The sequence below is a fragment of the Chrysemys picta genome, chromosome 5 (genome assembly GCF_011386835.1).
Source record: "Chrysemys picta bellii isolate R12L10 chromosome 5, ASM1138683v2, whole genome shotgun sequence".
Lineage (NCBI taxonomy): Eukaryota > Metazoa > Chordata > Testudines > Emydidae > Chrysemys > Chrysemys picta.
Genome location: NC_088795.1, coordinates 119,287,254 through 119,313,587, shown reverse-complemented (window position 1 = coordinate 119,313,587; position 26,334 = coordinate 119,287,254). Strand labels below are relative to the sequence as shown.

At 44.8% G+C, this 26,334-nt stretch overlaps 1 protein-coding gene and 1 long non-coding RNA gene across 4 annotated transcripts in view; one reads left to right on the top strand and one right to left on the bottom strand.

The window, feature by feature from the left end:
• TBC1D14 (TBC1 domain family member 14) overlaps positions 1-22,407 on the bottom strand; it is a 100,228-nt gene extending 77,821 nt beyond the window's left edge. The window contains exons 1-2 of one of the 3 annotated variants that reach the window (XM_005300284.5): positions 21,956-22,407; positions 13,709-14,444 (exon numbers count right to left, since the gene is read on the bottom strand). In XM_005300284.5, the coding sequence (XP_005300341.1) occupies positions 13,709-14,444; positions 21,956-21,998 (779 nt within the window). In that variant the 5' untranslated portion in view covers positions 21,999-22,407. Of the gene's footprint in view, positions 1-13,708; positions 14,445-19,470; positions 19,591-21,955 lie in introns of those variants that run through there. The other 2 variants (XM_042855500.2, XM_065597097.1) reach the window with 2 other exon arrangements.
• Positions 18,221-22,146, top strand: LOC135983778 (uncharacterized). The gene is made up of 2 exons (XR_010601578.1): positions 18,221-20,130; positions 20,252-22,146. It is a non-coding gene; the product is annotated as an uncharacterized LOC135983778 (long non-coding RNA).
• Positions 22,408-26,334: the final 3,927 nt, after the last annotated feature.

Here is a 26,334-nt window from a genome sequence, read left to right as displayed (position 1 = left end):
AACTTGCTTTGCCGCAGGACGCAGCCCCACCGTCCCGGAGCGCTGCTTTACCGCATTATATCCAAATTCGTGTTCTATTGGGTCACGTTATATAGGAATAGAGGTGTAATTCACTTCCAGTGAGCCATGATGGAGAATCTGACAATTGAGACAATTTTCTGAGTACAACTGGTGAATCTGGTTGATGTTATGAACTTGTTGCATCATCCTCTGCAGGGATATGGAATCCACAGTTTGCTGACAGGACGGTAGCACGTACCTCCTAGACCATGTACAAAATGGTGAGTTCTGAGACCTTTAACGGGTCACTTATTTAGCTGGAAGCTGAGACAGTCTGCACCCCTATGTTCACCCCATTTAAAAGACTATGTTAAATTTCGTACAAAGCATACTATAGAAAGTATCATTTGAAAGCTTATGATTTGCTGATTACTTCCTGATAAAATAAATATGTGTGGCAACATTGTATGTAAAGATATAAGATCCCACCGTATGATATTATCAAGACATGTTCCAACATGTTCTGGAGGAAAGTTACAAATAAGTTCCCCAGAGACAAAAAGCTAGCCAACACCTCAGCCAGGTGACAACAAGATCAAATGGACACTCTTCGGAAGGAAAGAGATAGTGGGCAAAAACCTACATTTTGACAAAGCAGCAGCATAAGGTTCCCAGCCACTCAGACTTTATCTCCTTAACATCAGCTGGAGAAGATTCTTGTGCAAGAGAAATGGCTATAAGAAGAGAGGGTAGATGCCCCAAATCATCTCGCCCTTGCTCTCTACTCACGCACCTGAAGAACAAAGGAATCAGCATTGGACTGTGCGGAGGGGAGAGATCCTAACTGAAGGAGGTTCAGCCACTAAGAGTACTGGAATATCTGGTGGTATTCACTCAGCTTGTTAAGTCAGGTGTTAGTTGTGTTTTACTTTTAATTTCTTCGTAACCAATTCTGACTTATATGCCTCATTACTCATAGTCATGTAATCTTTTTGTAGTTAATGAATTTGCTTCGTTATTTTATCTAAACCAGTGTGTTTGGCTTAAAATGTTTGGGAAACTTCATTTAGCATAACAAGATTTGTGCATTTTTTTTTATTAATAAATGACAGACTTAATATGAGCTTGTATTGTCCAGTACAAGACGCATACTTCTGGGGGAAAGTCTGGGACTGGGAGTTTGCTGGTGTTGTCCTGTAATGTATACTGTATACTCATACAGTATAGCTGGGAGTGATTTACATGCTGGAGGCTGTGCGTGAGCAGACCAAGAGTGGTTACTCTCACAGCGAAGCTGGGTAAAAAGTACACCAGGTTGGAAAAATGGGGGGACACAGCTGTCCATCAGTCCAGATTGTACCCTAGGTAACTTCTCAGAAGCATCTTGGGACAATAGGTTAGCTGAAGCCCAAGGAACAAACTTGAGGGAAGATTCAAGGAGACATAGGAAGCTTTGGGCAGGAAAGAGGAAAAGACGGGCATGCTTTTGTAGCCAGGGAATTCAACTCAGTTGGGGGGCCAGCCATGAGCAGAGAGTTAGCTGATCTAGAAAGGCTCCCTGATTCTGAAAAGAAGCTAGAAACTGTAAGACAAGGATCCCAAACACGCCAGAGGATTCTACAGAAGCCCAAAGAATGATCCAGAGTAGTGAGGAACCCAGGGGCAGGGAAATGCATATAGGGGTGTGTGTACTGTTTTGTATACATTTGTATTTCTCTTGCTACCTAAGCTGTACGGGGAGATTTTGGCAAACCAGTAAAGTGCCTGAAACCACTATGGCTTATTGCTAAAAGCAACCTAGTCAGCAGGCTTAGCTTAACCAAGGCAGGAGGGGAGAGGGTTTTGGGTGCCATAGAAAGGGCAGCTTGACCCCACATCCTTCCTGATAAGAATTGTGTTGAAGTTGCTGATACATGCATTTTAGAAGAGCAGGATGTGCCCTAGGAATGTCTATTGGGGCCTCAAGGTTGCAAACTCTGGAAAGACCCACACCTGGTTAATCAATAATCAGAAGGAACCTCTTGTTTGACCATTGAAACTTCTTACTTAAGAAGGTTTCTTTAAGGGACATGTCATTCTATTACTAATGTATAAATAAGGAGGAAAAAGTTGGAGGTAGTTGGACTCTTTTGGACTCTCCCTCTGAATACATCTTGCGGTCCCCACTGGCAGACCGAAGATTTGGCCACCGGAAGCCTGCTGCTGTGTCACTCAAGAGCCACACTCAGCTCTGGTAATTATCAAGGGTTGGGGGTGTTTTACTAACCTGCTGCGGACATGTGTAAGTGCTTGAGACTAAGTAAAGTTTAGCTTTAAGTGAAAGAACTCGTGTTGTCCTGTTTGTGCCAGCCATCTATCGGTCGGACAGCCGTGTCTCCCCTGCTCTATTTCCTGACACCACCTTGCACAGAGTAAAAGTTACCAAGAGCTTTGGGTTGAAAGAACCCGGATAACAAAGCAAAGGAAAATAGCATTTCAGAATCCTGGGTAAAAGTCCATCCACGTGTCAGTTTGCTTTCACTATTGCATGCCCACAAATAGGTAAACTGTAAACTGGAAGGCTCACACCTTTGGTAGGATTCAGTGGGGAATATTCAAAAGCTGCTGAGGAGGTGGCACTAGTTCCAGGGTACAGGGTCCCCACTGCAACCAGGGTGTCAGAAATGAGGTCCACACCTGGTGTGCATGCCTACAGGTCCAAAGCCAGGGACAGTGCCTAAAACTCTTCATGGCTCCAGCAAGTTAAGAGCACGTAGGATTCAGCATTTGGATCCCATCACAACAGGGGGAGCTCAACCAGATATAACAACAGGCACTGTAGTAGGTCTGAGCCGAGGTTCGGCTCTCAGCAGGGCTGTGGCGTGTCCCACCGCCTCGCCCTGGTCCGGCGGTAGTCCGGGGCAACAGGCACACAGTTAGAGGCTCAGGCTCATAAGCAGGGGCTGAGTCCAAGTCTATAGCAGCCCAGGCTCTAGGTCAGGGTGGGGCAGCAAACAAATAGTCAATCAGGTACCCAGCCTCTCTAGGCCAGGGGAAACAGGGGGAGTCTGCCACCCAAGGAGTGGGTGGCAGGGGGGACGCAGGCCCTTCCACTCCACTGCGTCCCAGCCTGGGGCCCTAGCAGCGACGGAAACTCGCTGCTGTCAGTGGAGATCCTGGCCGCAACACACTGACATCGGCTCTGGCAATGCAGCAGCCAGACTGGGGTCGGCTGCTCCCGGGCTACTTCCACACTCCCCCTCGTATGGTACCTGGGCCGTCTTGGTGTCGTCGGTGCTCTCCACCAGCATTGGCTCCTCTGGGTAGGTGGCGAAGGGCAGGCTCGGCTCCTCCACGGGGTACCTGGCACGGGGCAGGCTCGACCGGCCTGGTGACTCAGCAGGCCGGTCATGGCCTGTGGCTGTTTCCCAAGCGGGAGCTCGGCCACGGACGTCTGCTCTCTCCGGCGGCCTGGGCTCCACTAAGCTCTGCAGGCGAGCTTTTATACTTCCGGGTCGGGGCCGTGACCTCGGAAGGGCGGGCGCCGGACCCGGTGGTTCCGCCCACGTTGGGATTAGGGGAAGTTCAGCCCTCAGCGGGGCTGTGGGGTGTCCCACCGCTTTGCTACAGGCACATACTCAACTTCAATTTAGAAAATGATTTAGCAACTCCATTTGGTACACAGCAGAAGACATTCCCACATCCTGACCACTTAACATTACCCTTGAGAAAGAATCCTTTGTTTATTATAATGACTTGCCACTCAAAAACTCTGGTTTATCAAATTCAATAAATGGTCCCATAAAGGACAATCCAAAGTTTAAGTTCATTGTACAGACGAGTAGTAAAGGACACATGGATGCAACAATAAAAGTAGGAAATTTAGTTTCTGGCATATTAGATTCCTTTTTCTTACACAAATAGTATCTGCCCCTACCACAAAGCACTTTCTATCTACAAGGGTAGTCTATTTTACAAATGCAGTGAGAAGCCTAGAGGTCAGGAACATTTCCATTAGAGGACTTTAAGAAGTTTGATAATAAAGGACACCTTGAAAGTAATCAGTCCCTTATTCCTTGTGTCATACCAACTGACCTTGGAGCTAAAAATAAATGAAGCTGAGTTACGTGTCTCATTCTCACAAGTTATAGGCAAAACACTAAAAACACATCCAAATGCATTAGCTTTATGATTCTTCCCAAATAAATCCTTAAAAACATTTTACTCAAAAATCCAGCCTATATAGCTGGTTTTGCTAGCCATAGTAAATGCTGGGGATGCTGACAACCAGCAGCTAATCTGTCCCAAAAATTATGCTTGCTGCTAAACAAGGAAATAGAAACTATATATATTCCAGTGTTTCCCCACAGCACTCCATACAAAGATGTGATCCTCTATAAAAGTCTGCATACTGGACATGGTAGAAGAACTAAATCTTTAGAAACCACCAAGAAATGAGTATTAAAGTCTTAATATAGGAACGTTTAATTAGAAAGTGACAAGTCTAGCACACACACCTCCATATATTGAGAACAGAGGTATTGCAAACGAATAAAAAAAAAGCCAGGCTGACAAGGGGCACATGGGGGGAGGGGAAAAATATATTAAAATCTGATGCTGCAAATGCATTATCTGTAGGGTTGCCAACCCTCCGAGATTAGCCTGGAGTCTCCAGGAATTAAAGATTATGTCATGTGAAGAAACCTCCAGGAATACGTCCAACTAAAATTGGCAACCATTATATATGGTTCTGATGCAACATCCACTTCAGTATATGTTAGCTGCAAATATATGACTTCCTGATCATGTGTGATGCCTTTTGTCAATATCCCCCCCATTAAAAAAAAAAAAAATGTTTGCTTTCCTGTGACCTGATGTTAATGATTATTGTACTAAACAGCTCACCCACCACATTGTATTTAACTTTTCCTGAAAGAAAACATTTAAGAATCTCAGAAACATAACTGAAAGAGTGGACAATTTCATGTACCAGAAAGGAGTAAAAAACAACAAACTAGAGGCATTTCAACCATCCTGTTCAATTTATTTACGCTGGAAACTAATTAAAAGTTTCTTGCCAGCAGAAGGATTTAGATGGAGCACCTTTCTCCCTACCCCTCCCGAAAGAGCCTCTCAAATGAGTTTTAGTAAGAAGTTGAAAAAGAAATAAAACACTACAATTCAAATTAGATAGTACAACAGTTGTCTAAACTCTACATAGGAGGGGCACGAACTAAAGTTAATTGATTGTTTCACTTCAACATCTAGTCGAGAAGAGGCCACATGACAAAGGTCATACTTTTGCCTAGCAATTTAACAATAAGCACATTATTAATATTGCAAACGAACTTCACCCACTTTCAGCAATCTTTATCAAAGGTAAGTATTGATACATGATCATTCCAATGCAACCTTGCAAGAAAAAAAAAAGACTCGCTGAAAATGAATAACAAAATCATGTTAGCTAAGTCTTTTTGGTTTTGGTTCTGTGATAAGAAACACTGGGGGAGGAAGGGGACAACTATGGAAGAGCATTGCCCTTTTATTCTTGTTTGAATCAGTTTGCAGTAATCCAGACCTTAACACAGGCATACAGATCACTAGTTTGCTCAAGGAAAGTTCTAAAATGGGTAGGCCTAAGACGAAATATTGATCCTGATATCAAGTTCCCCAGTTCATTACTCTATTTTAAAATATTGCCAATTTTAGTCTCTCCCCTGCTACAGGGTCAACAGGTCTCAGCAGATGCCTCCCACAAACAAACAGCAGATAAGGTTAGGGAGTCCTGAAGTCCAGCAGAGCAGCTGTGCCTACCTTTGCTTCATTGTCATTAAACATTTGATTTCTGGAATTCAGAATTTCAACCTTTGGAGCCCTCCAGCTGCAATTAATTGACTTTTTGTGGATATTTATAGGGTTTTTTTGTTTGTTTGTTTTCCCCCACACACACTTATTCTCCCTCACATTGCCTCCTGCTCCTATCCTCCTCCATGACTTCACCCTTCGTTCCTCTATTCATCTTCTTACCCCTCCCACGATGTTCCAGCAGCCCTCTATAATAAAATTATATCTATTCATTTAAAGATAGAACAGGCACAGGAAAAATACGATTTGAACATTTCAGCTGTGCATACTGTTAAACTGTCTAATTACAAAAATCTTACAACCATTATCCTCCTGCTTCCTCCCTCTTCCTGCCTCTTGTCCTTCACCCACTTGTGTCTTGTCTCAAACTAGCTTGTAAATGCTGTAGAGCAGGGACTGTTTTCTGTTACATTTACACTGTCCTTGGTACCAGGAGGTACCAGTCCTGATTGGGGCCTCCAGGTACTACTGAAAATATAAATAATGAGTAAAGGAAAGATTAAAGGAGATAAAGGCCATTTGTTTAGTGATTTTTGTATGCTTTTATCAACAATTTAGTTATAAAGCATTTTAATAAAATTTATTATTTTTACTCTGTCACAACAGTGTGCCAATAACAAAAAAGACCTAAGAATGTACTGGGTGCAGGAAAGCCTGAATTCCCCGCCATCTATCTGATGACTGCTGGTTTGATTTGTTTTAATGTTTCCGAAGAGAAAAAGTGAATATTAGGTTTCCCCACCAGCTTCCGTTTCAGAGAAATCACATATACGAACAGCTAGGAATTCACTAATTATAACCCGTGCACGGTCACAAAGGTATTGAAGTAACCAGTATAAAGCATCACCCTATGTCATGTTATGTACTTGGAGGAGGTCTGGGGCTAGCAGGGTGACCAGATGTCCCGATTTTATAGGGACGGTCTTGATATTTGGGGCTTTTTCTTATATATTACCTATTACCCTCCACCCCCGTCCAGATTTTTCACACTTGCTATCTGGTCAGCTAGGTAACACCCGTCAAGCTTATTTATTTATTTATTTTAAAATGCTACACAAAACAGCTAGGTGTGTTACTCTTTTGAGTAGGAGTCAGAGTCCATAAGCATTCCTTATCAAAAAGATATGGAGTAGGATTTCAGCCTGAACCTCAGACTTATAGGAGAGTCCTCAGGCCAGCCTCCAGAATCTCAGTGTTTTTAACACATTAATGTTCCAAACTTCCGCCAGCGTTCCCTCTAATCTTCCACATACATGTGCAGAATGAATTTTGTTATGTGCACCGATATGGAAGTGATATGTGACACATCACCGCCATATTGGTGAACATAAAATTCATGTGGTGGGGCGAAGGGGTTTAGAGTGTGGGAAGGGGCTCAGGGCTGAGGCAGAGGGTGGGGGTCGGGGGATGCGGGCTCCGGCTGGGGGTGCAGGCTCTGGGGATAAGGGACTCAGGGCTAGGGCAGAGGGGGGAAGGGAGAGGGCTCTGGGTTGGGGCCAGGGATGAAGGGTTTGGGGGTACAGGCTGCCTCAGGGCTATGGCGGGGAGAGGACTCCCCCCAGTTCTCTCCCCCTGCAGCAGCAGCACCTGGGCTGGGGGGAGGCGCCTCTCCCTGCCACAGCAACTCCAGGGCTGGGGCCGCAGGATAGGCACCCCTCCCCTGGCCGTGACAGGTGCTGGGCTCGGGCCAGGGGAGGGATGCCCCAGCTGCGGCAGGTTGGGAGCTGGGCTAGGTTGGGACGGGGGGAAGGGCACCACTCCCCCAGCCGCAGAAGGTCCCAGCCAGGAGAGTTCCCTGAGCTACTGCACAGCCGCACATCTTACAGGGAACTTAGGCCACAAGCCTGAAAATGGATAAAAGATCAGAGGTAGACTAGCGAGATAGCTCGTCTCCAAGAGCTCACACCAAGTCCTCTGAATCTTCGAGCCCCACGGTTATCAGAATCCTATTAAAATAGCGGAGCAATTGCATTACCAGTATTTCTCAAAATGGGAGAGGAACATGTGTACATGGGACAGGAGCCAGAGGGAGAGGGGGGAGGAGAACCACCAACAAAGGGGACAGATGAGAGAAAGTTCTCTGATTTTCCAGTTTCCCTCTACTAGCAGGCATAGGTGCAAGTTAACCTCTCAAAAGAAATGCATGATCATAATACCATATTTCCATAATATTGTCAGGGGAAAATAAGGCCTTTATACTCTTAAAACCATGCCACCTTTCCAATTGTCAGTACGACAAAGATTACAGGATATTCTCTTTTCATTGTTTCAAAACAGCAAGAGACAGCTTTAAAAAGGGTTTTCACTAATTATCCCCAAGCCCTGTATCAACAGACCCATCTACATTCCTCCTTGATTGCAAATTAGAGCAATTCTTTTTCAGTGGCCATAACCAGATATTTTGCACTGGGAATAATAAAAGGAGGATTATAAAGACAATCTCTCCTTTCTCTAGGATTATAAAGACAATGACCCAAGTAAAGTAGTAACCGGCTACAGTCATAAATGTGTTGACTAGACTTGGATTACATGTATGGTATCCAGGTTTGAGCTAGATCCATCTTTCCAGAGAACTTACTGAAAGATGCTTTTTTGTGGGAGGGGGAGAGGAAGATGGAAAAGATAAAAGACACCCTGGCAGCAAGTAAAAGCCTTGTGGTGCCTGCTCTCTCCCAATGACTTTATAAAGATTGCTGTTCCTTATCTGGTGTCCTTGAATACCTGGATTTAAAAAAAAGTATGTATTGGCTCACACTACTGAGGGCACGGCTCCTTCTTCTACAGGAGTGAATGCAGAGAAAAAGAAGAACTCCACAGATCAGTTCCCAGCAGGGCACGCTCCAACAGACAATAAAAGTGTGGCCAAAGATTTATGGGAAAAGCCTCACTGACGCAGATAGCACACAGAAAGCTGGGCCTGGATGGCAATGCTCATAAAGGCTCTGACTCAGAAAACCAGTTAAGCACATGAGTACACTTAGAGTTAAGCACATTTTTTGGTGCAGCATTGCTGAATCAGAGGCTAAACATACAATTAATTTATAGCTTCCTCCCATCCTCCATGGCATAGGAAGGAAGAGAGAAGAGCCATTGATTTCCCCTCTTCTGTATGGGGACACCAATCTGATCATTTCTTTATCTGTGTTCCTTTTTCAGGGCAATTTGCTTTACTCAACTTTAAAAAACTCACTTTTGTCTGAAAGGGGTTTTTTTGGTGGGTGGGGAAGGAGATGCCTACTTCAAGCACAATAAGATCCCCAAGAGAAAGCTGCCAAGAAGTTTATTTAGGCCTTGGCTACACTTACCGGCAAGTTCGACGGCTGGAAATCGAACTTCTGGGTTCGACTTATCGCGTCTAGTCTGGACGCGATAAGTCGAACCCGGAAGTGCTCGCCGTCGACTGCGGTACTCCAGCTCGCCGAGAGGAGTACCGCGGAGTCGACGGGGGAGCCTGCCTGCCGAGTGTGGACCAAGGTAAGTTTCAACTAATTCGAAATAAGGTACTTCGAACTTCAGCTACGTTATTCACGTAGCTGAAGTTGCGTACCTTAGTTCGAATTAGGGGGGGTAGTGTAGACCAAGCCTTACTTTGTGCTTTTGTCAGCACTTTTCCCCCTATCAGTTTCTCAGCTGTATTCACAAGCAGCTCAACCCTTTCTCATGAACAAGTCCAATGACATCACACTTATGGCTTGCTCTAGGAGGAATTTTACACACGCACGCACACACACTCTTCAATAGGGTGGCTAACAGTTAGAGAGCAGCTTCTGTTTATGAGTATGGGTCACCTTGTCATGAAGGCAGGGAGCAACAGAAGCTATTTGAGGGAGCAATTGTCTTCACATTCAGGGCTTATCTACACTTAAATTTTATAGCGCTCTAACTTGCTGGCTCAGGGGGGTGAAAAATCATCCCCCTGAGCACAGCAAGTCTGAGTGCTTTAAAGCTCTAGCGTAGACAGGCTCCGAGCACGTCCCCTCGTGGAGGTGGATTACCAGGAGCTCTCCCAGCACTCATGCGCGACCACACTCGCACTTCAAAGCGCTGCTGCAGGAGTGTTCCAGCAGCAGCACTTTGAAGTTTCCAGTGTAGACATACCCTGAGGTTTGAGTAGTGGTGTGGGAACACAAGTCAGGAGGGAAGTGCAAAGAGCTTTCTTTACTCTGCTCTCTGAGTGAACATGGAGTCCCTTCACTTTTCAAACTCCTTTCAAGGGGCTAGGGATTGACAAGCTGCTGCTAGGGCACATCACTAAGGCTAAGATTATATCACGGAGGTCGCTGGAAGAGACAGATTCCGTGACTTCCAGTGACCTCCGTGACATTGGGAGCCCCACAGCTGACCAGCTGCTGCTGGCAGCGGGGGGCCCACAGCAGCTCAGCCTCTGCTGACTGACCAGTTGCCGCCGCTGGCAGTGACCTCTGAGCTGCTCCGCCACTGCCGCTGCTGGCAGGGGTCCCCCCTGCAGCAGCTCAGCGGCTGCGAGCAGCCAGGTCCCCACTGCAGTTCACAGTTGCCAGTGGCAGCAGCAGCAGAGGGACCCTGGAGCTGCTTAGCAGCCACCGGGGAACCTGCATCTCCCAGACGCTGGAGCCCCCTGCAGCTCCCCATCCTCCGCCGCTAGCAGGGGCCCCCCATATCTCCCCTGCCACCGCGAGCAGCAGGGGCACACATCCCAGCAGCTCCCAGCCCTGCAGGGGGACCACTCCCAGCCACTGGGCAATGGGAGCTGCTAGAGGTGCTAGGAGCTGCTAGAGGTGAGGGGGGGGGGGAGTGAGGGGGGAAGGGCAGGGTGCTGGACCCTCCTCCCTCCCCATTTTGTCAGGGATGTTTCTAGTAAAAAAGTCAGGGACCAGTCATGGCTTTGGTGATTTTTTATTTTTTGCCTGTGACCAGTCCCTGACGTTTACTAAAAACATCCATGACAAAACTGTAGTCTTACACATCACTAACCAAACTTTTACTACTACAGGTCCCCATCAATGCTGAGTTCAAATGACAGCTTCAGAAAAAGAAGTAATTCCATACTGAAGGCATTCTCGTGTTTTTTTTTTTTTTTTTTTTTTTAAACCACTAGAATCGCTGCAATGATACTGAAGTTGTGCTACCATATGGATTTAGGGCCCCTAGACTTCTGGCCATTGTTAACTACTGCACCTGTGCTTTATCTGGTGTGGACCAATGAGTCCTTCCACAGAACAATAGTTGCAAATTTAAAATGCAGTTACTTGAAAATTCAGATTGGTGAAGAGGGGAGTGATATCTACAGAAATAAACAAATTTCACCCAGGACTTAACAGCCAGAGGTACAAATTCTCACTCTCCCTGTAATGGAATGCTGAACTGTATTATGCTGTTCAGACAGTAGGTAGCACTACTGTGCGCCACTTACAGGTACTTATTTAAGTAAACTCCACCCATACCTGGCAGTACATAAAAGGACCTTATGGAAGACACATCTATGGTATCTCTCTTTGAGAAGGAAGCTCTGTAGTCAGTCCATATCTGATACAGAAGCCTGACCTGCAAGTTGAGGCCCTGCAACCTACCCTGTACAAGAAATACATGATACTCCCTCACGACTCCCAGCAAATTAACTGAATAAAATGGAGTCTCTTCAACAGTTCTCTCTTATTTCTCAGAGAACAGGATAAATCTCAAAGGAAACAAAGAACTGAAGCTGTGGAGCAGAATCTTTCCAAGGCAAGCACTTACTAGAACCTCTAACAGATGCCTCAATATTCGTGGTCTCCAAGGTAGCATGTGTTTTTGCACTGTGAGGAACAGAGGAAAGTTAGCACCAGGGTGCCATTCTTACACTAGTACAAGATCTTGCTGTTAGGTTGATTTTTCCAAGCCCACATATAAAGGAATGCCTCATTGACGTAGTTCCACCAAGGTTTAAAAACTCTGCAGGTTCATTAGATATAGTTACATAAAAAGAAAAATAAAGAAAGGAACTGTGTGTCTAAGTGCCTACAAAAGCATGACTTACAACATTAAGTGCTTGGGAAATACGGTTGAGAGACCTGGGAAGTGGACAAATAGGTTATATGTGCACACAGGAATGCTGTGTGAAAGACACAAGGCCATACGGACAATTTCTAATGAGGCAAGTGACAGCAAGTTCCAATCCTGAACAACATCTATGATCCAACTAGTAAATAAGGTTTTCAGGGTTCTTTCAGGTGAAGCGGACACAAGTTCAAAAGGTTTCTACTTGTCTGAGCCGCATGAAAGCTACCCCCAGTTAAGGGAAGGAATAAGAACAGTAGACAAACGGATTACTTAGCTTCTATGCTGAACTGAGTCTCATATGCACTCCTGGTGGTATCACTCAGTGCCAGAAGTTACCTGCTAGACACGATATGGTACTTTGTTGAAAAATATTTCCCTTTTAGGGAATACCAAAAGGTGTCAGTTTTGCTTTCAAACCAGGGTGGATAAAACTGTGCTTTTAAAAAGATTTAAAAATTTAAATAAAATGTAAATTAAATACAGATTTAACTATTAAAGCAAACTATTTAAAATTTAATAGCACTCTAACTTGCTGGCTCAGGAGTGTGAAAAATCAGCCGAGTGCAGCAAGTCTGAGCACTTTAAAGCGCTAGTGTAGACAGGCCCTGAGCACTGGGACCATGCTCCCAGCACTTGGCGTTAATCCCCTCGTGGAGGTGGATTACCAGAAGCGCTGGGAGAGGTTGCGTGCAACCACACTCGCACTTCAAAGCGTTCCCACGACAGCGCTTTGAAGTTTCCAGTGTAAACATACACATAGTGGAGTACTCAATTATACTGGAACTTGAAAATTATTTTATTGTTAAGACATTGCTGCCCCAGATGTTGCCATTTCAATAATTACTATAAGTGCTCAAGTTCCACATTCTACTTCTGGTCTTGGCATTTTCCCATTATGAAGACACAAGCAAATGAGGTGGTCAACAGTATTGTTTCCTAATCTTGATAGCAAAGATGAGCAGTCTAAATACCACTGGTCATAAGGTTAAGATTTTGTCATGGTTATTTTTAATAAAAGTCATGGACAGGTCATAGGCAATAAACAAAAATTCACAAAAGCCCACGACTTTTACTAAAAATAACCAGGGAGGTGGGGGTTGACCACTGGGGGGGACTGAAGTCTGAGCCCTGCGCAGGGGGGGAGGGAGGGGAGGCTGAAGCTGAAGAAGTCATGGAGGTTCATTAAAGTCATGGAATCCATGACTAAATCATATCCTTAGTCATTTGTCACCTTATCAGTGAACTGATGACCTTAAGTCAAACAAAATAAAAATGTTTGACAAATATTTCGACTTTAAGTGGAATGTGTTTACATTTAATATTATTAAAATACTTAGCACTGCTAGAACACTTTCTATTCCTAGACCTCCAAGTGCTTTACAACAGTGGGCAAGTATCCTCTTAATTTGGCCGACAGGGAAACCAAGGCATATGATGTTTAATGACTTATCCAAGGTCATACAGTAAGTCAATGGCAAAGCCAGGAAGAAAATCCAAATCTCCTGGGGTCCAGTTCAGAGCCCTTTCCCCAGAACCTTGCTTCCCCCCTTTAAACACAGCTGCAAAGAAGAGAGTTCCACCTTCATTCACTTCATGTGCAGAGTTCAAGCTTCTCTGGATCCCAACCACAGAGCATAGAACCTTACCCACTGCAGTGTTTCAGCCATGCGCAGCTCTGGCCTACTCAGGCAGAGCAGAAAGATGGCAGTAATCTTCATACCCAGAGGAACTAGCATTGTTAGCTGAAGGTGTAACTCTTTACCATAAAACCCCTTAAGCACCTCCTAGCCCCCAATACATAGTCAGAATGCTGTAACTTTTTTCTTAAGTATCAAAATCCCATTACCTGGCAAAGAAGCTAGTGAAGGGTCCCAATATTTTCAACTTACTGTCCACATCTGCTTCTTGACAACACGCCTGCTGGCTTTGATCATTGGTCTCCTTAGTGGAATTCAGTGTAACATCTGAAAACTGCGCTTCATCAGTCTCCAGGGTCACTATTGCACTTGAGCTGCTTGTGACCATGAAGTCCAAAATGTCTTCATTGCTAACAGATAAAGTTGTTGACAGTTCTGTGCTGAGACTAGACACACTACAGACAGAGATATCATCACTTCGGTTCAGAGCTTTGGAAGTTGGACTATATAGTTTCACTGTGTCGTATCCAGTTCTTGGAAAAGTTGAGGATTTTCGTACATTGTGTTCATGTTCAGCATTCAAAGAAAGTGGAGGCACATAAGACAGCAGCATGCATGCATTCTGAAAAGTTCTCTCGGGCATGATTTCAGACTCAGACTGTTTTCTCTTCACATTTAACACACTGCAGTGAACAGGCTCCGGATTCCCTATTTCTAGAGTTGGAATACCAGAATCTACAGATTTAAGGCTACGGCTATCTTCTAAAGCACTAGAGTGCTGGCTAGGTCCATACTCAGGCAAAGAGAGCACTCTCGGGGCCCTTGAATTCAAGTTTTGAAGATTCTGGATACTGTTGCCCACTTTGGTGTCCAGAATTCCCATCAAACTCAAACCATTTAAGGAGTTGGATACATTTACATCAGTCATCTTGGTCCAATTGGTAACTAGTAAAAGGAAAGAACAGTTTTGTTTTTATTAAACACTTCAAAAAATCTCTTATTAAAGAATTAATTACTATCATGTAGCTGTCACACAGTACCTAGGGAAAAATCATACACAAAGAATAAACCAAGTAACTGAGGTAGAGGGGCACTGGTAACTGAATCATATGTTAGTAACAACCTAAAGCAGTTTGTTTATAACAATTTAGGTCACTAGAAGTGAACAAGTTTTTTCTTAAAAACTACTTCCTTGTCATTACTTATACTCTACTTTGTATACTTCTCTCAGCATGTAAAGTGAAAATTCAGCAGTGTCAGTTTCTCTTTCAGTGCTTCCATGATGGGGATTTCAAAAGGTGTTTTCAATGGAATCTTAAGGTGTCAAGAAAGCTTTACAGCGACACAGGAGTCTCACTTAGTTAAGTTCCATCACGACATTGGTATAAGGTGGACCTTTTCAATTCTCTCAGATCAATGTACATAAACGGATTTATTTTAAATTTGGTATGCTTCAGGAGGGTGCAGGGTAGGCTTAGTGATCCAAATTTGGAGTCAGTTGAGATCTATGGATTCTGGAGATATATGCCTCCCTCCCCCAGCCATTTTTTAAAAAGCTTCTAGGCAGGATTTTTGTTTTTGCCCAGAGCTAAAGAGCAAACTATTTATGTGATCTGGGTCAGAGTGGTCTTAAACTGTCAAGTTTTACCCAAGATAGTGCATGGCACCCACTAAGTCTTCCGGGGAACGAATTTGAGACTATTTAGGAAAATGGTTTTTTTTTGTTTGTTTGTTTTTACACTGCACAGAAAAACAGCTAGAGGGTTTCCATTCCTGCCAATTTATATGCTTTAATCTCGATTCTTGTAAGTGTGCTACAATCCAAATAGTTACTCAGATTGCTTTGAAATTTGGTGAGCCTCATGGAGGCACAGGGCAGCCTAACTAATGCAAATTTGCGGTCATTTAATTTAGGGGTTTCCAAGTTACAGAGACCCCTTCCAAAAAAAACCAATTTCCTTCTGCTGCTTTGTATCATTAAACTGAGAGGTACTAACAACTGGATGAATCACAGACCTGTTGATGGTTGTGAACTCACCCTTCTTTAACATATCTAAGGATAAATTAACCCCAAGACCCCACCTAAGACAAAAGGAGTTTTGAACAGAGTGGCTGGAGGTTGCTGCAGTTTGAGAGTAATAAGTGGCTATTTAGTCAGGGGAGGGGGGTGTAATCACTCCCTACCTGTGACAGTGCACCACCAACCCCCTACATACTCCAAACACACCTTTCCCAAGAAGACCCAACTACTGCCTCCACCACTTAACTTAGGTGCACCTAAGGACTTGTCTACACTGGCACTTTACAGCACTGAAACTTGCAGCGCTCATGGAGGTGTTTTTTCACCTATTCCTCTTGTGGAGGTGAGTTTTTTAGAGCACAGGGAGAGCTCTCTCCCAGCGCTATGTTGCGACTACACAAGCCACATTAAAACACTGCCGCAGCAGCGCTTTAACGTTGCCAGTGAAGACATGCCCTAACATACTGACTGCACCTAGAGTATATGCAAATAAATTGCCACTGGTTACTGCCAGCTCCAAGGGAACAGCAGGAAGGTATGCATATGCAATCTCCCTACAACTTTCTGTCTTTTAATAGCATTAGATTGAATCCTGTAGGTGAGAGTGAATAGGTTGTACAAGCTCCTCACCTCCTTTGCCAACCTCACAGTTGCTAAAGAGTAAAGGAATGTGTGTTAATGGGGCATAGCTAAAGTTGCATGGCAAACCTTAGCTCTACATTTCCTAGTTTTCAGATGTTTGAATTTAGCTCAATTCAATGCTCTGCATGGGGATGACATACTACCAACCAATCTTAATTTAATGTGTTTTTTGTCCATTGAATATTTATTGGTTTGGGGCTGTTATAAAGCTTTTTTCCCTACAACATTTAAGCCTTGGCCCAAATTTAAGCTGCATTCTTTTGTCGATTTCTTGACATCCACTGGGAAAATATCAACTGTGTGAAGAAATATTTATGCCATTCAACTTAAACTTAACTTATTAAGCAAATCAATTTTGTTTCTTTCTAGTCCACCCAGCTTTTATATACAACATGTTGCTGTCATTTAAGTATAGGTCAACACTTAAGGCTTTTCCTGTCTTTCTTTTATAGAGATCATTTGTTTAGTTGCATTTTAAAAAGAACAGTTGCTACTTTAAGAAAATTCCCAAAGTTCTAAAAGCCAACTAAATTTTATACATTCAAATCAACCAATGCATCAACTGGCCATTCCTTTTGCTATAGGACATCATATTTAATAGGCTAATGTGTCAGTCAAATGAGACAAAAGTGAATATTACCAAGATTGTGGGAGTTAACCTGTCCTGTGCCTTCCCCAAGACTTGGTTATTGTGGCTATTTTGTTGTATTGTCAGGGCTTGAAAAGATTAGCCTAGTCCTACTAGCCCAAAGACTAATGCCTTTGTCTTCACCTGGAAACAAGCTGTATTCTTACCTTTTAAAAAAAGATAGCGCAAGATAACGAACATGAGGAAAAATACTAGTAAAGACAAGACACTTGTAGTATTAACTTCTTAACACTGGCCTGGTCTACAGCTAAAACTTAGGTACAACTAGCTACATTGCTATGGGATGTGAATTAAGACATATTAAGCTGATCTAAGCCCTGGTGTATACACCACTAGGTTGAGAGAAAAATTATTCCATCAACGTAGCTACCACCTCCATGGGGTGGATTTACTATAGCAATGGGAAAACCACTTCCATGGCTGTATCAAGTGTCTACACTGTAGCCACAGAGCTGCAGTGCCGCAGCTGCACCAGTGTAGTGCTTATACACTAGACATACCCACTAGTAATGTATAATAGTAAGGATCCCACTCCCTAGTGTTTACCTTGACCTACTAATGTGTGAGAACTACATAGGGCCTTGCCTTCACTAAGATTTTACCTGAGTTACTACATATTAACACACCTTCTTCCTAACATGGATACACCCTAAAACTAGTAGATTGGATCCAAAAACACATTGCCACACTGCCTCCCACAGTCACATCCTCCGCAATTTAAAGAATAAGGGCTTGGCTACACTTGCGAGTTACAGCGCATTAAAGGAGCCCCAGGCGCACTAGCTCACTACCCATCCACACTGGCAAGGCAAATAGCGCGCTCTGACTCCATGGCTCCTGGTACTCCACCTCGGCAAGTAGAAAAACGTTTGATGCGCCCCTGCTGGAGCGCCCCAGTGTCAGTGTAAATGAAATATTGCATTACTGTGCTCTGATCAGCCTCCGGAAACATCCCAAAACGTCTTGTCATATGCCCTTTGAAAGCTCTGTTTGACAGCTGGCATGTTTATCTGTTCTGAGACAAAGCAACCATTACTGTGGAATGCTGCGTGAGAGAGAGAGAGGCGCAGGGGGGAGGGGAGAGGGAAGAGGTCTGTTGTTTCTCAGCCCCATTCAAAAAGCACGTTGCAGCCACTTGCATGCTGGGATAGCTACCACAATGCACTGCTCTCTGTGGCCATTGCAAGAGCTGCTAATGTGGCCACGCCAGTGCGCTGTCAGCTGTCAGTGTGGACAGACTACAGCACTTTCCCTATTGCGCTCTACAAAGGCTGGTTTAACTCAAAGCGCTCTACATCTGCAGGTATAGCCATGCCCTAAGAGTCACACACTGTTTGTATGCTACTAATTGCAACATATCCAACCTCCTATTTTAATATGTTAAAAACTACAAGGACCAGCAACTTAATAGCTGAAAAACAAGTTTATTGAATACATTTGATTAATTTCACTAGTATTCTAGCATTGAACAAGCTATAAAGATGGCTTGATACCACTAAGTAACATTTGTGAATTAAGTTAAGACAATATTTTGATTTTTCTGGTATTTATCAGTTCTTTTTTGATCAGCCCTACTTACTACATTTCTCACTTAAATTAAACCTTTTTATTTTATTTTTTTAAATGGTCCCACTTCAATTTTTCTTCTTTTCTAGAATAGATCTTCACTATTCTTCTCTTCCCTACATCCTTATAGTCTCATCTCACCTATATATTAGTCTCTCCTTATTTCTCAGCACAAAAGTTTCTCCTTAGTATGTACACACACATTTTCCCCTTTAATTAACAAATCATATTTTAACTCATACCCATCCATGCAGCTACACTATGCTGAGAAACTTAACCAGACATCTGAAAGCCAAATGATTAAACCTACTAACCATAGGCCAACATGAACGGTCCCCTTGTCCAGGGCAAAACTCACATGATCAACCCTCTCCCCCAATTCTGCTGGGAAATGAGGAAGGCATTGAGATTCCAAGAGTAGCACTGACGCTATACTCTGCTTTGAATTCTCTCCCCCAGTCTTTTAAAAAAAAAAAAACAGCATCTTCCGACTAGCTGATCTGATACATGTGAAGCTCCTCCTTCCCCATCACCCCCCATATTTTGGTCATTCTCTCTCCGATTCCCTCTCCTATCTCGGTAGAAAATTTCTGCTACTTCACCACTCCACAAGCTCTCCAGGCTGCTGCAATGCAAGGACAGGGAGACAGCCTCACTATTCTACCCTTCCCTCAACTTTCTGGTTGATACAGGGGGATGTCTCTGCAGTATGTCCGCCAAGCTATGTGTTTAAGCCCTCTTCCCCAATGAATAACTCCAAGGCCTTGGCTACACTAGCAATTCACAGCGCTGCACTTGCTGCGCTCAGGGGTGTGAAAAAACACCCCCCCCCCCCCCCCGAGCGCAGCGTTGTAAAGCGCCAGTGTAATCAGCGCCTGCAGCGCTGCATGCCCTCTCGCAGCGCTGCAAGCTATTCCCCTCGGAGAGGTGGAGTACTTGCGTGACTACACTGCCGCGGCAGCGCTGTGAAGCGCAAGTGTAGCCAAGGCCCAAATGTCTGCCTCTGCTGCTGCTTAGTGCTTTGTCAAACAGCAGCAAAGTGAAAGTGACCTGTTAGTCCAGTTTCACCATTTGGTTCTTCTCAGGATACTTACAAATAAGCGTTCTTGCTGAAAGCAAGAGAATATAGTAGCTCAAGAGGCGGATGAACAGTTGTCAATTGGTAAATTGATTCTCAGAGGAATCAAAGTAGGTTTCAACACAGCACAGCGCAATTGTTCTGACTTGGTTTAAAAATTTCTTTCTTTATGCAGGAAACATAACAGGAAGAGTTGCTTTAAATATGCAATCTGTAAATGCAGAAGTACATACAACTACAATTTTCTTTAATGTTTTATACAGCAGAAAGCTACAGAACGTCATACATTTGCTGCACATTATATAAATTAAAGCAACAGACAGTATCAAATTGTCAGTAAAAAACCAAAAACATATGGAAATTGTATTCAGTTTATTATGCCTGTGCCCAGGCCAGGTTATTTATTTGTTTGTTTGTTTTAATATAGTGAAAGGACATTTGTTTTCTGAATCTGATAAATAAAGAGTCTGGAAATGGATACTGACAATTCCAAGGGTTGTTGCTAATGCTATTCCCAATATTGACTTTATTCCTAATTAATTTATGATCAACATGGCAAACTGTTAGGGCTACATCTCATCACAAGTCTAGTTCTCTCATGCCATATACTGCAAATGGCACAGTTTTACTGCTGAACAAGACAATTCTTATAGCAATGCAACATCTCATTAAATATGTATCAGGGGGTAGCCGTGTTAGTCTGTATCTACAAAAACAACAAGGAGTCTGGTGGCACCTCGAAGACTAACAGATTTATTTGGGCATAAGCTTTTGTGAGTAAAAATCTCATTAAATAGTAGCCTACTGGTTAAAGCAGGAAACATGCAGTCAAGTCTTTTGGGTTCGCTAGTCCTAGCTCTGCCACAGATTTGCTTTGCAACTCTGGGAAAGTGACTTAACTTTCTTGTTTTGACCCGCATCTCCAATCTACAGAACAGGGTTCATGTTTTCCTAATGGTACTCAAAGAATTAATGTTTGTATATTGCTTTGGGAGCCCCGAAGAACTAGACAGAGTTTGGGTCATCTTGCATAGTCACTTCCATTACTCCTGCCTGAAAATTAAATGACCATTGTATTTTAGGACCAATACAATCTTTGAACTGCAAAGTGGTTACGTTATAGTTTCCTCTAAGAGCTTCAAAAACACTCTCTGGGCAAATGGCTGTAGTATGTCAGATTCATGTACATAATATTAGAAATCTCTACTGCAAATGATATCAGCATACATTTAAACTGTGTAAAAGGAAATCAATATGCATGAAAAACATGCAATTTTGGGCAAACAGAATGTAAAAGCAGATCTGAAGGAAAACGGGTTAATACCACAGCATTGCCAGTAACAAAAAATCCCTTTAACTTTAATATAACATGTCTAGGATGCATTCATCACTGCAAAAACTTTAATGGAAGAAATTTACTTTTTTTAAATGGAAAAACCTAAGTAAATTTTAACTCTGCCACCGCAGCCAAACCCCTCCCACAAACCAGCTTGCTGTTGAGCAACACTCCATGAACTTTTACAAGTCCAGGTACGGGTTGGAGAAAGGGATAGTGAGCAAGGGCTTTTAAATAACTTAAAACTACTTCCTCCTCTTCCCTCATAATCAAACAGTCTGAATGAATCAGTGTTATAATAAACCTCTGTTCTAAGAGTAATGTACAGCTCTTTCCAATAATATTGAAAACAAATAGAATACTGCCACTTTGACAGGCCTTATATCAGAAGAGACCACGTTAACAACATCCCATGCACTCTCTAGAACTGTACCAGTTCATTGAGTCTGAAGCCCAATTGAGCTTGTGGAAAACCATTGTTGCCTCCATATGACAGGGTTCATAGTTTCAGTTTTGCCACTTCTCAAAAACGTTCTTGTGGGGTTTTTTTTTTTGAAGGGTTGCATGAAAAATTCAGAAAGTTGAACAATTTTTCATAACATTGTTTCTTTGTACCATTTTTTGACCCAAAAAAAAAAAAGTTTGGTCTGAAATTTTTCGAGCAGCTGCATCAACTAGTTCTCTCTCTTCCCACACCTCCCTCTTGCTAACTGAAAACAACTGAGGAGCGCCAGAAGGCACCTCACCGAGCGGCCTGAGAGAATCTGGGAAGTATGAATCTCAAGCGAAAGCGGAGGGGACAGTGAGTGGCTACCCAAGCCGGCGCCTCACGGGCCCAGCTGACAAACCCAAGCCCCACCCATCGAGGCTTGGAGCAGCTTGGCGGTGACTGGGGGCAGGCAGAGAAATCGCCGAGCACTCGGAGGGATCCTGCTGAACCTGTCTGGAAGGGAAGTTTCGCAGGGGCACATTCGGGTTGCCTTTAACGCAGAGCCGCCGTAACGTAGCCCTGACTCGCCTCTGCTCCTGGCCATGCCGGGTTTCCACTACCGCGCTGGCAAGCAGCAAAGGTGTCATCGCACGTTTCCCCTTCAGCGCCGGGCAGAGTCACACTCTCCTGCCACCCCGGCCCCCGAGGAGAAAAACTTTCCAGGCTGGACTTTACCTGGGTAGCTCTGCCGTCCATTGCTCTCCTCAAGCCGGGCCATGCCCAGCCCTCCCCAAAGCGGCGGCTGCGGAGCTAAGGGGCAGCCGGGGGCTGGTCCATTCTCCGCCTGGCCCGGGGCGCTCAGCAGGGGTGCGGCGTCTCAGCCCCTGCCGGCAGGGAGCCACCCCCAGCGGGGAGCAGGCCCCCCCATCCCCGGGACATACACAGCCCGCCGGGCTGCAGGCAGAGAGGCGGCGGCGGCAGCAGCAAGGGGGCTCGCGCTGCTCGGCAGCTACCACCGGGCGCTTCCTGGAACAGTCACGTTCTAACAGCCCCCCCCCCGCCCCTTCTCCTGCAGCTATTCCCCTTTCGCGCCGCTCCCCCTCCGCCGCGGGAGCAGTCTCGGTCTGCTGTTCCCTACACGCGTCTCTTCCCCCCACTGCTGACGCTATTCCTCTCTCCTCTGTTGCGGCTGTTCCCTTTCCAGCCACGCCCCCCAGCAGCTCACTGTCCCCGCCCGCTATCGAGAGAAGCCAATCGGCGGTGAGAGAGCGACCGACGGGGGAAGCGTTTAACCAGGCGAGATGGGGCTAGCAGAGGGAGGGGGCGGAGCTAGCCAATCCCCGCTTGGCTTTCCCGCGGCCTGGTTCTGTACCTGTCCTGAGCAGCTCCGCCCACCGCCATTTTGAATTCTCGGGGGAGGGCAGGGGTTGGAGGGCCACGAGCAAGGGGAGACTAATGGAGCGGCCGAGAGCATGGATCAGCGTGTTAGTGTTACCATTTGTTCGGATTCCCCGGACATGTCCGGCTTTTTAAGCTAAAAATAGCATCGGGGGAATTTGTAAATGTCTGGACTTCCCCCCATGCAGAGCACGCGCGGCTAACAGTGCAGCCGGCCGGGTGGTGTCACTTACATGGGGCTCCGACACTCAGCCAGAGAGGGTTCCCCCTCCCCCTCCCTCCCCTACAGCAGAGCTCCCTCCCTCCCTGCATCGCAGATCGGCTCCGGCAGTCTGGAGCTCCTCCCCCACTGCTGCCCAGCGTCCGACGAGCGGCTCAGGCAGTTCCTGAGCAAGTTCACCGAGACATTAGGTGAAGAAAGGCCAACAACAAGGGGGCAGGGGGTCGGAGAAGGGGCAGGGAGGTTCTGGAGGGGGCAGTCAAGAGACGGGGGGGTCGGGAATTCGGGGGGGGGGCTTTCTGGGGGTGTGGATACGGTTTTGGGCAGTCAGGGTACAGGTAGGGGGTAGGGTCCTGGGGGACATTTGGGGGAGGGTCTTAAGAGGGGGCAGTCAGGGGACAAGAGGCCGGGAGGCTTAGGTAGGGGGTGGGGTTCTGGAGGACAGTTAGGAGCAGGGGTCCCAGGAGGGGGCAGTCAGGGGACAAGGAGCGGGGGGGGTGTTTGGGAGTTCTGGGGGGGGCTGTCAGGGGGCAGCAGTGCGGAGAGGGATCGGAGCAGTCAGGGGACAGGGAGCAGAGGGGTTTAGATGGGTTGGGAGTTTTTGGGGGGGGGACTGTCAGGGGGTGGAGAGGGTTGGATGGGGCGTGGGAGTCCCAGGGGTCTGTCTGGGGGTGGGGGTGTGGATAAGGGTTGGGGCAGTCAGGGTACAGGTAGGTGGTAGAGTCCTAGGGGGCCAGTTAGGATGGGGGGAGGGTCTCAAGAGGGGGCAGTCAGGGGACAAGGAGCAGGGAGGCTCTCTTAATGGCTCTCCATGCGTCTCTGGACCCTCTCAGCTGTCGGGCTTGGACGGAAACATTGCCTGAGGGTAGTGAGAGAATGGGTTATCGGTGAGGTGGGGGTGGGCGTGAGCCCGGTCAATAGGGGCAACCCCTACCAAGATCTGAGCCTTTTCTCACACGCCCGTTAGAGCTCGACATTATGCTGTTTGGGACCCCTCTTTGAGGAAAGCCTCTGGATTGCAAGTCCAACCGCTACCTCCTCGTGGTGAGAGTCGGTAACTGGCTTGGATAGCCAGGCGGATTGCGGAGGACGAACCCACATCCCACGTTTAGTGGGGTGTGGGACGGGGTTGGGCAGCCCCATATGGTGCCACATGAATGCCCCCCTGGTAAGGGTAGCCTCCCCCAGGTACGGGTTGACTCCCCCTGGTAAGGGTTAGATTCCCCCTGGTAAGGGTAGTTTCCCCCAGGCACGGGTTAGTTTCCCCCTGGAAAGGGTTAGTTTCCCCCAGGTACGGGTTAGTTTCCCCCTGGAAAGGGTTAGTTTCCCCCTGAGAAGGGTAAATCTTTTAGCTATGGAAAAAAGTAATTTATATTTTTATACCGGATTGGCGCTGGACCGGGTTAATAACGCCCCCGCTGTTGGCTTTGATGCCCCGGCTGACAGTGTTAAATATATTAGGGGTGTGATCAGGGTCGCTGGACCAATGGATAAAATGGTGTGGACTATAATGAAGTCTCATGAGAATGAGAGTGAGAATCAAGTCCTCCCAGTGGAGCATGGAGAGGAGGTAGAGGAGAATGTTTGTGATGATCATGGTGAGGAGATTTTATCTATCTTACCGATGGTTTTTACAAGGGACACTTTTAATGATTTAACTATGGACAGTTTTAATCCAGATTTTAAGTATTTAAGTACATTTGATGATCCATATGTTAGGGAATCAAGTACTGATTTTAATAGGGATCGTAATAAGGATCTTAACAGTATTGGTAGTAATATAAATATATTAGAAAGTAGTTCATGGAAGGATGGGGTTTTTTATTTAGAGTATCCCGTTGATAGTTTTAATTGTCCAATATGTCCCCAGATATTACCAACATTTGGTAAATGGGCCAAACACATTAATGTGGTTCATAAAAGTAAAGCCATACGAGTTGTATGTAGTAAATGTGGAAAATCTTCTCAATATCATAATATAGCTTGCCACTACCCCAAGTGCATACCCAAGAAGGCGGATACCCCAATGAAGAGCCATACGTGCTCGGTCTGTGGGCTTGGTTTTCATACTAGATCTGGATTGAGCCAACACTGTAGACATAGACACCCTGCTGTGAGGAATGAGCAAAGAAAAGAAGATATGGCTGCTAAAAGTAAGATCAAAGAGGGATCGACTAGATCTCGTATATGGACTAAAGATGAGGTTGCGCAGCTTATACAGTTGGAAAGGAAATATATTGGGAAAAGGAATATAAATAAATGTATTGAGAGCGAGATGAGGACCAAAACGAATAAACAAATATCAGATAAAAGACGAGAATTAGCAAAGAAGAAGTTAGTGGTAACAGGAGATAGGGAGGAAGTGACTGAGGTAGAGGACATTAGAGTAAATATATTAGAAATTCCACCCCCAAGAGAGAGGATTTTCCCACTAAAAGGACATCCAGAAGTGGATTTAGTGGAGAAAATATGTAAACGGGGAAAACAAAGTAGGGAGGGAAGAGAAATAATAAATAGTTTAGGGGAAATTGAAGGATTATTAAAGGAGGATTTAACAAAAGCTCTCGGATGGGCAATGTTGGAAAAATTATGTTATTCATTAGTAGAGGGACAGGACCCTAGAAATGAAAGTCAAATAGAGTTGAGGAATAAAGGAAAAGGGAAGATTAGAAAGGAGGGGAGAAGGAAGCAATTTAATGCAATTAGGAGATATGCTACAAAGAAAGCTAAGTATAAATTCTATCAACAATTATTTGATAAGGATAGAAGAAGATTGACTCGCATTATAATGGGAGAGCCAGATAAGGCTAAGTGTGCTATCCCTATGAAAGAAATTGAGGAATACTATGTAAATATTTTGGGAACAATTGGACATGGTAATATGATAGGGTGGCCATCATCCACAGAGAATGCGGATAATGATATATTAATGAGTCCGATCTCTGTGGATGAGATTAGAATAGCTTTAACAGAAATAAGAAAAGATAGTGCTCCTGGCCCAGATAAAGTAAAAGTGAGCAATTTGTGGGATATTTTTAATTTAGACTCCTTAATACTTACAAAAATTTTTAATATATGGTTTCTAAATAGACAGGTACCAGATGAATTTAAGAAAAATAGAACGATTTTAATACCAAAGACACAAGATGAGGAGGAAATGAAGAAGTTAACATCTTGGAGACCATTGACAATTGGGTCAGTTTGGATTAGAATCTATACCAAAATATTAGCAAAAAGACTGGTGGAAATAGTTAAGATATGTAGTAGACAAAAAGGGTTTATATCCGCCCCTGGGTGTGAGGAAAATATTGCTATATTAGATAATTTGATTAAAGGGGCTAAACGAAATGGGAATGAAATTGCAATAGTGTTCGTAGATCTGGCTAAAGCATTTGATTCTGTGGGACACGGACATATAATAGCCGGGTTGAGAAGATTTGGTATAGATGAACATTTTATAGATATTATTAGGGACCTTTATGATAATTGCACAACT